The sequence below is a fragment of the Lactuca virosa genome, chromosome 4, assembly GCF_052849685.1.
Source record: "Lactuca virosa cultivar CGN04683 chromosome 4, Lactuca_virosa_CGN04683_v6, whole genome shotgun sequence".
Taxonomy (NCBI): domain Eukaryota; kingdom Viridiplantae; phylum Streptophyta; class Magnoliopsida; order Asterales; family Asteraceae; genus Lactuca; species Lactuca virosa.
In genome coordinates this window covers 118,475,396-118,489,436 of record NC_136429.1, presented here as the reverse complement: position 1 = coordinate 118,489,436, position 14,041 = coordinate 118,475,396, and the positions used below count along the sequence as shown (strand labels likewise).

Below are 14,041 nucleotides of genomic sequence, written 5' to 3'. Positions count from 1 at the left end.
GTAACGTGAACATTTCGTTATTTGCGCAATCGATGACCATTCCTCGACTTCCTCATTCGATCAAAGAAACCTAATCGATATTCCTCACTGGGTCAATACCATTCCACATACATGATCGTTTTATTAAGAAATTTCAATTCTCTTTTCCTTGTTTTCCGCCCTAAATTCAGAGTTCGTTTGTTCAACCCATTAATTTCTCATCTACAAATTTATCTCATAAAAATGTCTATATCTGAATTAAAACGAAACAAATGGATCACGTTCATAGTTTTACTAAAATACCACTCTTATCTATATTTTCCTAATGAAAAACAATTCCACAGAAAAAGAAAACTAAAAAAAAAAAATCATTTCACCATCTGATTCCTTTGCATTCATTCGCCTCATCAGAAACTTTCTCAAGTAAGTTCTTCAAATCCATGCATGTGCTTATAGGTAATCCTATTGTTAAAATTTCATTTTATATTTTTAAAGAATTGCAAAAAGATTCAATTTTCATATGGGATTGTTTTAATTAATTGATTTAGAATGCAAGGTTTAATTGTTAGATTGGTTTACGTAAAAGCCTTCTTTTGGATTTTAATTTTACGAGAAAATCATGAAAGCATTGATTTAAGGATCGAAATTTATTAAATCATGATCCATTGATTTCTTGAGGAAGAAAGTTTATTGATAATTCAAGATTAAGACGAAAGGTAATCCACACCCGATGATCTAAAAGTTGGGATATATAGCATACTTCGTGAATCATGCGTTGAATTGTGGTAATGATAATTTAGAATTCGAATTGTGGTTGTTTTGCAGGAAACGTTCGATAGAAGGAATTATTTTCAGTATATATCATTTAATTACATCAAGAGATTTGCAGAATGAATCAACAAAACATGTCAAAAACACCTTCTTCGAGTGCATCAGAACTCCCAGTAAAGCGCAAGCGTGGTCGTCCACGTAAGGATGAAAGCATGCCACGGAACGATAAGAGACAAACACAAACCTCCATGTCTCCGTCACAACCACCACCAATTCCCGCCATGACAGCCATGCAACCACCACCAACCCTAACAATGACGCCCACCGGTGACAACCATAACATGGTGGGGCAGGTGGTTACAGGTGTGATCGATGGTATCTTTGATGCTGGATATCTTATTTCTGTTCGTGTAGGACCTAACAACACTCTCCTCCGGGGTCTTGTGTTTCAACAAGGGCATTTTTGTCCAATAACACCAGCCAACGACGTAACTCCACACCTCAAGATGTGTAGGAGAGAAAACTATCAAATACCCAACTCAAACCCGACTCAATTATGCACTCCTCAAGTCGCATGCACAAAACAACCACCACAATTAACAATCCCCGTAACAATGCAAAATTACCAAACTACCCCCATGATGACTGGAGGAAGTAGTAATTCCGCTCTCCCACCTGAGAATTTGAGGATGGTGGAGCAAGATGAGCTTATGCAAGTTTTTGAGGTCTCGAAGATGGTGCAAGAACCCCCAAAGAATGATGATTGTGGCCATGGGTTAAAAAACGATCATTTGGTATCTGATTCTGATCTAATGACCGAGAGTACTCTTCCTACAAATGACGTTGTGAAACATCCTAGTCTTCATGTTGGTGCACCTCTTGTACAAGATATCAATAATGAATCTGTAATCGATGAAGTAGATAGACAAAATCAAGAAGGAGAAAATCCAGAGACTATAACTCATGTAGAGACCGGAATGGAAGAGCCCCCGACTTTTGAAAAAGTTATGCTCCAACAAGAAAGTGAAAACCAAGGTATGGAAGAGTTTTGAGTGATCTTACTTGGCTTTTTGTCGCAAACAAACCGTTAGTCTTACAATAAAAGTATAATCCTATTTGTTACCTAGGATAGGATGTGACCGACTTTGCAAAATAAGACAAAAAAGTAAGTTTTTTCTCACCCAAAAAAGTTGAAACAAGGTGAGAGAGAATCTTTTATGAATGACCTCATACTATCATTCAAAAATAGCCCAACTAGTCTTGTCCGGACTAGACTAGTCTAGGGCCTAACTACACCATGCAAGAATTAGTGATATTGTGGACAAAAATTGAAAATTTACTTTGGATATATATGTTTATAATGTGTTTAAAATTGTTTGGTCATGAAAAGGATAATGTTCTTTTTGCCGTCTTACAAAGTTGATTGTTAGTTTGAGACAAAATATCAAGCATGTTGTTTCTTAAGGTGACATAATGATATTTTTTACAGGTGAAGTCAGCAAGATTGATGTTAATCAAGATCCAAATCAATCAGTAGCAACGGATCTCTTCCAATCAAATTAGGAAAAAACAACTACATGTAAAATGCACCTTATGCATCAACATTTATTTTAAGATTCTATGTTTTTTAAGTTCCACATTTCATTATTATGTGGGTACACTCTGCACAGGAATTATGAGAAGATCATTTACACAAGGAAAATATTGAGAAAAAAAAAACACAAGGTGGTTGTCACAAGCTTTTGTGTTCTCCGTAATGTTCCTTTTATATGAATAAACGATGAGAAAATATGTGTTTTCTTTTACGTTAGTAAATGAGAATTTTACTATAAAACACAATTTCATAGCTTTTGTTCATATTTATGTTGGTTTATGTTGTGAATTTGTGATACTTAGAACTTGGAAAATATACTGATAAAGCAACAAATACCGAAAGTGTAAGTCCATCATACTGAAACCATAGCCAAATTAAGCTTTGAATGTTTAAAATTACAAGCAGAAAAGGGGTATCATGTTGATGAAGAAACAATTTTCTAAACATGAAACATTAGAAATTTTTATTTAAATAAATGTTGGGTTTCGCAAGGTGCACAAACATTGCATAAACACATCGAAAAGAGTATACCAACGAAACCAAAAACTCGACCAAAAAGGATAACCTATCACTACTACAAAACAGACCTTCACCCACAGATTACCCGCAGACCATAAATATTTTCCTATCTTTTGAACTTTGTGGGTAAGTCGTAGGTGATGGTCATATTTTTCCCACAGATTTATTTCCTTGGGTAGTTTGTGTGTAATCCGTGAAAACTACTTTATAAGATTATGATTTTTTTAATGGTGGAAAATAATCCGTGGCAAATGTGTAGGTTATTACCCACGGATTTGGTCCGTGGGTAATTTCGTGGGAGAAAGTCCATTGTGTAGTACATGAGAAACTTAAACAGAAGCATAGAAAGATATTATAGAAACCTTATATCGAGTTGCTAATATTCTGTCTATAGTACGGTTCATAATACATGTAAGCTATAGAGCCGAAGCACACACTCTCTATCAGTATCCTTACACGGGCAAGATTCAAGTTATACAATTTAATGGTTGTTATGTAGATGATACACTCTCATAACGAACATGTACCGTAACACCTGCGTTTTGGGGTTTGAAATTTTGACGTTTAAGATTTTTTTTTTTCATAAAAGACAGTTTTGATATAAAGTAAATAGTTATAACAAATTTTAAAATGTTTATTGAAAAGTTTGGAATTTAAATTTCAAAGTTTTAAAGTTAGAAGTTGACTCTTCAAGGTATGAAGGTGTATTTGTAACACGGATTTAACCTCAATGACTAAGTCATTGGTAGTCACTGGTGTACCTTATTTGTGAGAATATCTAGTATTTAGGGGTCAAATTATAAAATAAAGGATTTAGTATGTTAGAAAAATATCACCTTAGTTTATGATGATTTGTTGTTTATAGATCAAAAATAAACTAAGTACACTTAAGTAGATAGATTTAGTCTACTCAAATACACAAGGAGTTTGTGGTCAAACTCTATGTTAAAATAGTATGTGGAAAAACTATTAGTTGCAATTTGTACGGATTGATTTAAACTAAAATTAACTAAAAATCTAGAAACTTTTAAGTTGTTAAGAATAGCTAAACGAAATATCATCAATGAGAAAAACAAGATACTTCCGGTTCAGACTCACGCGTTTATCTTTCCTTAAATTCCAATTTAATTACTTAAGATTAGTTAACATGAAGTATATAATTTTGGGCATAACTATGTCATTCCAATTGGTTGTCTTACTCCTTATTTTTACTTAAATTAGGAACGAGTGATTTAATAATATTGTGTATTATGATTACATATTGGAATAATAAACATCTAAGACTACAAGCTTGGAAAGTCTATAAGGATCCAAGTGAACATTTTAGTTCCTATACTACTTGTACTCTGAATGATTAGTAAATTCGACACATTATCTTAATTGCAATACTAATCACATACATAGAACCTAATTTTGATTATTGCTAGTTAATGATTACTTGAAGAACAACCAAATAACTAAAATTGATTGAAACATAAGTAATAATCAAAACGTGTTCATCCTAAAATCCTGCAATATCCTGGAATTTAAATCAAATGGTTTAGCCTTCTATAGTAACTAGTAATGTCTAATAGTTGGAAAAACTCAGAATGGATGAACCTTAGGGAGGAAGAACCTAAATTCTAAAACTCAGATGAAGACGATGTTTCAATGGGTTGAACACTCTTTAAAGGTTGAATGATGAGGAACTAGATGGTTCATGGCCCCGAATTCGTAAATCGATTATTAGAAATGTGTTTGGAAGTCTACAAACTCACAGGGGAGAGGTGTCATATCGAATAAGGAGAGTCTTTATTTATAAGGAAGTGAAAAACCAACTTTTAGGGTAAAAAACGACGACACCATCATAGGCAGCATCCTAGGACGACGTCAAACATGCCTAGGCATTTTTGGTTGGTATCTTTTGTCCTGGAATATTAGAAAAATGCAGCCAAACACGTTTGGTATGCTAGGACGCTCCAAACGCAAACTCAAAAAAGGTTGAGTTCTAATGAGCTTAAATACAAACACCAAAGTTGTACACAACTTTGTCTAGTCTTCGAAACATTTTGAATCACATCAACCAAAACATCAAAGTTTGAGATACGATTAAAACATCGTGAATCTGATCATCAACATCTTTTCTTCAAGTCTTTGTGTTCTTCATCACACATGCTTGTTAGTCCATCAAAGTTGCAAACAAACATTCATTCAACTTATTTGAAGTCTTATATCCCTAACATGGCACGATCAGTTTAGTTTGCAAAATTCAGAACTTGAGGGACTAGTTTTGTCAAATAATAAAATATTAGATTTTAAACCCCCAGCTCCTCTTTATTACTTCATTGAACGAACTTCAAGTTTGTATAAAAGGGAGATCTTTAAGTTTGAAGTGCAGTTCAAATTTGAAGAGGAATTAGTCGAGCACATCGATTTTAACATCAAAATCACATGCTCGACCCCTTCAAGTAGTTATCTTTTTCATTTAAATGAATCACTCCCTTGGTCCATTTTGATAATGAAAATATATGATTCTATGAGTTTAGAAATAGATGTTATAGTTTTGTTCTTAATCTATAAAAGATTATCCATCTATCTAATCAAATTGGGATTTATAACCAGTTCATATTTAGCAATTGGTCTAACTCGATTAATACCCAAATTATCAATCTCTCGTCTAATTAGAATTTGCCCATTAGATAAAGTAGTGTTCGGCTTGTTTTTTATTAATAGGCCCGATAAATGAACACTTAACCCATTGTTTATGGGTTCAAATAATTTAATTAGTACAAATCTAAGTCCAATAGAACCTCTCATGTATGAATGGATTCGGAAGTGATATTTCCAGTTAAAAGAATTTATTTATCTACATAAAATGTATATTTTCCTGATTTGTAAGACATCTCGAATGATATTGTATATTATGTGGACGAATTAATTTCAGTGGAAATTTTATTTTCCATTTAACTTAACTTCCACTATTTTAACTTCTCTATCAAAAAATAAATAAATAAAACAAAATAAAAACCTTGCACTATTTGACCATGTTTTATTGACAGAATGACAATTCCAAGCAAGGTTTGGGTTAATATTTGTCTCAAATTGAAGTGAAATTCTATTTTACAAACCAATATTTGAGTGGATGGGGTTGTTTTATTTCCTTTTACAACAGTTAGGATCCAATCAATTTTCAACGAACATTCAACTTTGGTCTATAATTACTCAAACCGATCAATTCTCCCCTCCTCGTATTCCTTGATGCTGATTTTGATTCTGATTTGGTTTCAGATTCTGTCCATATTTTCCTTCAAATCCCAAAAGAAGGAAATGCAATTCTCAACATTTCAACCTTCTTTGCAATCTTTCTTCACCTCCCCTCTCCTCTTTCCATACCCATTCATCCCTGAAAACTACGTTCGATGGGATCGTTGGGACGAAACCCCGGAATCCCACATCTACTCCGCCGATATCCCTGGTATGGCGTCCATCTTTTCATGTTTTAACAAAACTAGAACTGGGTTTTCTGGTTGATTTATTATATAACTGATGGATGTTGATCTTTGGGTGTTTCAGGTGTAAGAAAAGAAGATATACGTGTGGAAATCGAGGACTCAAAGTACCTCATCATTCGAACGGAGTCAGCAGATGATATGATGATAATGGCCGGACGTCGGAGTTTCTTGAAGAAATTCAGGCTCCCGGAAACAATCGACGTGAATGGGATTTCTGCTGGCTATGAGAATGGGGTGTTGACGATTACTGTTCCAAGATCCTTTGTTCGAAGGGAATTTTATATTGAACCTGGTGATCTCCATGAACAGGTGGAAGTTCTTGCTAGGGCTGCGTAAATCCTGAATTCATGTGTGGAAATGTATTGGATTTGAACTGTATTGAACATCGTTTCTGGATTCAGGAGTTTTAGATGTTGTTCTTGGAAATAGGTCAGGTTTTCAAGATTTTGTTGATGAATGTACGAAGTTCTTGTTTCTATGCTCAAGGGTTTTTGATGGGTCGGATAAGTTGATACATATATAGGAACAAATTTTAAAAAATAAAACACAAGACAATTCAAGATTTAAATCTATGTTTGCATAATTATTTTATACTATAAATTTGCTCATACCCCAACAAAAATGGTTGTTATGGTTATGTATATTTTTTTTTAATCAAGTCTTGGAGTTTTTAATTCGGATTTAGCCCTTGAGTGCCATTAATTCACAAAATAATTATTAGGTTGGAAATATCGAGAGCAAACCAAAAAATGGTAACAACCACGAGTATAATTCTCCACCACGCATTTCGTTGATGACACAAACCTCAAATTCAATTACTTAGACATAATGGGTTTGCATATAACACAAGTATGTGGAACATAATACGGACTCACAAACAAACATGTGCGGCAAACGTCCATTGAACGCAATTTAAATAAGTTTTACTTTTCGTTTTTTTTAATTTAAAAAAAAATTAGAGCAACATATACTTGGTTTTTCAGTTTTTATACTTTTTTTATTTCGTTTTATTAAAAGTTTTAGTACCTTTTGTTTTTGTTTTTTAATTTATTTGGGAAATCTCCAAAAAAGTCTAAATATTTTGGGTTAGTTTACGCAAAAGTCCAAAAAAAAAAAAATTGTTAACAAAAAAATCATGATTACCAGATAAAAAAATTCAAATCAATCCTTTTTTATTTGTAAACTATATTTTACTCAGTTACCTCCAGAAAAGTCCAATTATTTGGTTCGGTTTATGAAGAGACTGCATGTATAAAAATAAAAGATGAGAAAATAGTCAGAAAATGCCGGTATTTTCCCATCCTTTATATTTATACATGCAGTCTCTTGTTTTCAAACCATATTATCGTAGAAGAGAAAAACAACAAGTACTCGAGAATATGGAACATACTCGCACACAGGTATGTAAAAATTATGTAGTTACCCTTAAAGTATGTGTTAACCAAGTGTTTTGTTGGAAGGTATTTTACAAAAAAAAAAAAAAAAAAAAAAAAAACTTCTCTTAAAGTATGTGTTGGCCAGGATTTTTGTTGGAGGGTATTTCACAAAAGATAAAACACTTCTCTTAAAGTATGTGTCGAGCAGGTGTTTTGTTGGAGGGTATTATAGGTATTTTTGTGTGTTGTTACATGTATAGGTTCAAGAAGCAAAAGCAGCAGCAGAGAAAGCTCAACAGTTAGAAAATGTGGCGAATGGGAAAAAAATAAACAATTGGGAAACGAGTGGTTTGGTAATTATTGAAGCAGTTTATGGTAACACTAAAGCAATTAAAAGCACCAATAGTCCACAAGAGAAAAAAGATGAATATGAATTAGCTTCACAGATTGTGGATGTCACTTTACCTTTAAATTTTTTGGTCAATGATTCCGGTCAACTTAATGTTTGTTTATCTTTTCATTTATTTAATTAATTAATTAACGTTATAAACTCTTCTTAATTTTTTGGTTCACAAAATCTAAAGGAGTTGGAATTCATGATTCCATTCCATGGCGTGTTTGCTTGCCAAATGAATAGAATTCGGTTCCATTGGAATCGTTAAGATTTTGTGTGATGGGTTTCACCATTCTTGAGGGTTGTAGGAATTCAATTTCATTCTAATTTTTTATCAAAAGGCCAAAATACCCTCATATGTATAATGAAAAACATAAATACAATTTACATATATCACGTAGATAATAACCAAATGTGCATATACTTAGTATAGCAATGTACTTTTATGTATTGGTGTATTTATTTCCTCTTTAAAAATGAAAAAAATAATAGAAAAATATCCAACATCATGCCACCATATGATACTAAACATAAAAAATAGAAGTCATAAGCACATAATAACATTAAAGTATTAATAATCTTGCTTCATTCACCTTCAAGATCCAACTTAGTGTTTTGAAAATGTGAAAAAAATTTAGAAGGGTGAGTATTGTCACTTGTAGGTATACATTAAGCACAATCACAACAATCAAACATCCACTAGTGCTTTGGTTTAAAATAAACCTCTGATATGATTTAGGTAAGAAATTATTTTTTAAAGATATATTTACATATAAAATATTAATGACTATATAGAACATATACACTAAAAATATAAAATAAAAAAAGAAAGTACATGTTTATCTTCATATCTTCATATCTCCTATCCATGAGTTTACTAATTTTTTTTTTATTTTTTTTCAATTTGTTCTTGATCTAGGGTTTCTCCCAACAGACCCCAAGAAGATTGCTTTAGCAATCACTGATGATCCTACCTGAACTGCCAAAGAAGAATCCACAAACAAACGATTAGTGCCATATGGATAAATTAGTTTTCCTGGTAGAGGTTGAGAGGTTGAGCAGATGAAATAATGGGGTTGACTTCATTTGGTGGAATGTTATCTGCCACATCTTCAAATGCTAAGTTATTATTATTATTATTTTTAAATTAATTTTTATTAATGATTTATTTTATAAGTACATATTTTATTTAATTCATTTATATGATTGATTATTTTTATCATTTATCTTTTATTAAATTCATTTATATTATGGAGGATCAATGAAGCTGCTTCAGGACAACCAACCAAGCCTTAAATAACCAGAATACAAAAAGTTATATAAGAATCAAGAATTTTTTTTTAAAAATATGGTGGATGATTTACCGAAAATAATTGAGGACCTATAGAATCTGATCACAAAGATCCCTTTAACTAATTGATTATGTGTGTAGAGCTTGGCAATAGCATATCTTGATAGTAGCGAAGATCATCTCCACGCAACCTCAAACGACCAACACCAAGTGAGGGAAGAGTGCTCTGGAAAATTAACAATTTCCCTCCAACTTGGCTCTGAACAAAACAAAACATAACTTATTAATGATGTTATTTGCAACCTTCATGAAACTATATAGGGTTAAAAGGGTATTTGAGTATTTCTAAAAGAATGAAATATTGAGAATTGAATTCATTAACTTAATTGCATTGATTTATTACCTGTTTGAGTTGCAACTCAGTCATGTTGAAGTGTAGATTTCCAACATACAGCTTTCGGTCAACTGCCCCAAAGGCTCCCGCAACACCACCTGCCACCCCACTTGTGGTAGTAGACCGAAGAAGATTCTTCTCCGCCTCTGAAGGCTTCACCATTACAGGTTGCCCGAGAAGTAAATGACCAGAAAGGGCAATTGCCATTGGCACAGACATTGCATCATAAAACTCAATGTACCTAAAATTCACCAAAATTAAAATACAAACTTTTACATCTTCAAACAAAAATTCAAGGTTGTCTCTAAATAATTTGTTCATCCTCTCATATATCAAGCTTTTGAAGTTGATTGTTCTTCCAAGTAACCGTAGTTTATAAATATGTGTGTGAGAAAGATAATGTTACAGTTACACAGTTGGGGCAAAATAGGTATTTTGCTTACCTTGACTCTTTTCATGTTGAGTAGGGCAGTGACTTTTTTCAAATAACTTTAAGTCATTCATCATTATCTGACATTTTGGGTTGAAGACTTTTTTTTATTAGTTTTTATTGTTTGCTTATGGACTTGTTTGACAAGTAATTTCTTTTGATTTAAAATTTTATGTTTTTTTTCATCTGTTTCACATAAATTTTATTTTTTTAATTATTATGTGTTTCCCGCATTTAACGCGGGTTATAATCTAGTTTTAAAAAATAAAACATAAGACAATTCAAGATTTAAATCTATGTTTACATAATTATTTTATACTATAAATTTGCTCATACCCCAACAAAAATGGTTGTTATGGTTATGTATATTTTTTTTAATCAAGTCTTAGGAGTTTTTAATTCGGATTTAGCCCTTGAGTGCCATTAATTCACAAAATAATTATTAGGTTGGAAATATCAAGAGCAAACCAAAAAATGGTAGCAACCACGAGTACAATTCTTCACCACCCATTTCGTTAATGACACAAACGTCAAATTCAATTACTTAGACATAATGGGTTTGCATATGACACAAGTATGTGGAACATAATACGGACTCACAAACAATCATGTGCGGCAAACGTCCATTGAACGCAATTTAAATAAGTTTTACTTTTCGTTTTTTTTTAATTTAAAAAAAAAAATTAGAGCAACATATACTTGGTTTTTCAGTTTTTATACTTTTTTTTATTTCGTTTTATTAAAAGTTTTAGTACCTTTTGTTTTTGTTTTTTAATTTATTTGGGAAATCTCCAGAAAAGTCTAAATATTTTGGGTTAGTTTACGCAAAAGTCCAAAAAAAAATTGTTAACAAAAAAATCATGATTACGAGATAAAAAAAATTCAAATCAATCCTTTTTTATTTGTAAACTATATTTTACTCAGTTACCTCCAGAAAAGTCCAATTATTTGGCTCGGTTTATGAAAAAGCCCTAAATTTTGTTTATTTCAACTCTTTTACCCTTTCATTAAAAAACTAAAAATTTCTTTGTTGAAATTACGAATAAGAATAAACGACCTTAAACTCCATAAAACTAATGATTAAAGACCTCTATAACCAATTATTTACCCCAAAACAATGACGTTAGCATCATTTTGAACTCAAAATCGTCCATATAATCCATTTACCATACAAATTTGTGTTACAAGTATTATAATATATTTAAATTATGTGTTGAACAACTTATTACAATCTACCTAAAAGTAGGTTAAAGGAAAACCAACTGTAATGTTCATATAACAACCCTTTAACCGATGACAAACCAATCAATACAATAGTAGATTATGTAAGGTTGTATGGATTATATAGAAGAATATGAGTTTTATCCTTAATCTTAAGCATATATGAACAATTCCTCCATGGATTTGACCCTTCTCAAGCTACTTTTCAACCTCTCATAAAAAGAACGCTTCCCGGTTTATTTCTTGACGAGATCTTGCAAATTTGACGAAAACCCGATCGTTAAAGCATCCATTTTCAAACCTTTTAATGCTTTCGGGGGAGAATAGTTACATATAATACTTGTTCATTTTTATATAAACGTAAATGATTAATTATTGTTTATATAAATTTAAATCATTATTTATTTGTTTTATAAACTTGTGTTTATTTCCAATTGATATTTACAACTGTTTAAGCTCTATTTACATAATTGATATTGTAGTTATGTTGTCAAAATTTGGTTATAAACCTTATACAATAGTTATATTTTGTCAAACTTTTGCCTGGTAACTTTGATACTTAAATTTAGGGCACACAAAATTTTAGATATGTTCACTCAACGGTTTAAATGAGACATTTCATCACCTAAGTGTAATGCTTAGCAAAGACCCATGACCTATAATCGTTAAATCTTAAGTGAGCAAGAAAGTTATGTATAGATCTATACGAGTTGACACCCCCACCTGTGGTTAGCTACAACCTCGATAGACAAGTCACGAGTGATAACTTTCTAAACATCATGACGTCCGCTGAAGCATCGGGAGGGGCAACAACTAGTCGACAACTCGGTTATAAGGACTCATTGTCATGATGAGAACATACTAAAAGTATTTATATAAGTTGAAATATTACTTATATATATAATATAAACATATATTTTTGGGTTTAAAAGTATATATATATATATATATATATATATATATATATATATATATATAAAAGTACTATTTCAACTTATATAAATACTTTTAGTTAGTTTTCATCATGACAATGAGTCCTTAGGCAAACACTTATATACAATAAATATATACTTTTTGGTTTAAAAAATATAACTTTTATATAAGCTGGAAAAGTAGTTATATATGGTAAAAACTTACTTTTGGTATAAATTACTTTGAGTTAAACCTATGAACTCGCCAACTTTATGTTAACGATTTTTCAAAACGCATGTATTCTCAGAAAATGAAGAAGCATGGAATGAGGTCGATGAAAAACTCTAGGGCAAGCCTAAGAGTTTTCGTCCAAGACCCATTGGATAAGGGGATTGGGTTGCTTGGTCACCAAGCAAAGGAAACTAAGGCTTATCCCTTGAACCTTAGCTTTGGCACCAAGTTTCCTCAACTATATAAGGAGTCCCTAGCCCCTTGATTTCGTCCATGCCTTCCTCCTACAAGCCTTAGACGAAAATTTCCTTTCCGTTCTCGTATATTATCCTCTTGCTAGCTTGGGTGTGGTTCTATTAGAGGCACGACACTTGTGGTGCTAGCTTCCAAGAGATCTTTAAAGGGAATTTCTAGTTGTTTGCTATAACAACTAAAAGGTATGTAATTCTAAAACCCTCTAATCATAATTTCGAAAATAGCCTAGGGTTTTGAGGTTTCTTTTTGATATTCTTAGTTATAGGGTCAATAGAAAAAACATAGATCCTATTTAGGTTACATGCAAACTTAAGGGTTTTATTTTTGTTTGTTTACCTAAATCCTATCAGTGGTATCAGAGTGTTTGGTTTGTTTTCTATTGAATAGCTATAATATAAGAATAGATCAATTAGGGTTTATTGAAATTAAACCCTAAGAGGACATAATTTCGACAAAGGGTAGGGTTTTAAGAACCCTAGCCTCTACCCCTTGGATTTTGAAATTTAGGGCTAGGGTTTTGAAACCCTAGCCTTCCTCCCCAAGTAATTTCGAAAATGGTACGCTTATAGGGTTTCCATATTTTGATAATTATTAGTTTAATTTGATTAAGAAGGATAATTATAAAATTGGATAAATCCTATACCCTAAATTTTGAAAATTAGAGGGTAAGGATTAGGATTAAACTATTTGATTAATTTAATTAGATAATCCTTAATTTATTTAATTTATTTACTTGTAATAATTAAATCATCATTAATTTTTTATAAATTTAATTAATTGAATATTAATTTCGAAATTTAAAATATAAAACCTATTATTTTTGAAAAGTTTAAAATACACCTTATACTATATGTAAAATTAAAAGTTTAATTATTACTATATGTATAAGACTAAGTCAGTCAATCGCTAGTACGCCTCATTCACGAAGCTAGTCTATAAGGGGGTATAAGGAAACTGATTATAAAATGGTAGTTGAATGAGTGTCCACTCTCACCCACCACTTCCTTGATTAATGGAGAGTCGTTAGCCAAACGGATTTGATAGGACAATTAATCCTCATTAAAAGTATAATGTTATTAAAAAGTACTAGAACCTTTTTCCATTAAATTCCAAATCTAGTTACTTCAGGAAAAATATGAATTTGTATGCTAACCCATAAAATTGCACATTACACTTTATAAGT

General features: G+C 31.7%; 2 protein-coding genes across 2 annotated transcripts; both read left to right on the top strand.

Moving 5' to 3' along the window:
- The first annotated feature begins 305 nt into the window (after window positions 1–305).
- On the top strand, window positions 306–2,508 carry LOC145168440 (uncharacterized). Its single transcript, XM_079087249.1, has 3 exons — window positions 306–402; window positions 805–1,785; window positions 2,240–2,508. The coding sequence occupies exons 2-3, from the start codon at window positions 870–872 to the stop codon at window positions 2,311–2,313; spliced, it is 990 nt and encodes a 329-aa protein (XP_078943375.1). The 5' UTR covers window positions 306–402; window positions 805–869; the 3' UTR covers window positions 2,314–2,508.
- Window positions 2,509–6,025: 3,517 nt separating this feature from the next.
- Window positions 6,026–6,922, top strand: LOC145168439 (15.4 kDa class V heat shock protein-like). Its single transcript, XM_079087248.1, has 2 exons — window positions 6,026–6,317; window positions 6,416–6,922. The coding sequence occupies exons 1-2, from the start codon at window positions 6,101–6,103 to the stop codon at window positions 6,688–6,690; spliced, it is 492 nt and encodes a 163-aa protein (XP_078943374.1). The 5' UTR covers window positions 6,026–6,100; the 3' UTR covers window positions 6,691–6,922.
- Window positions 6,923–14,041: the final 7,119 nt, after the last annotated feature.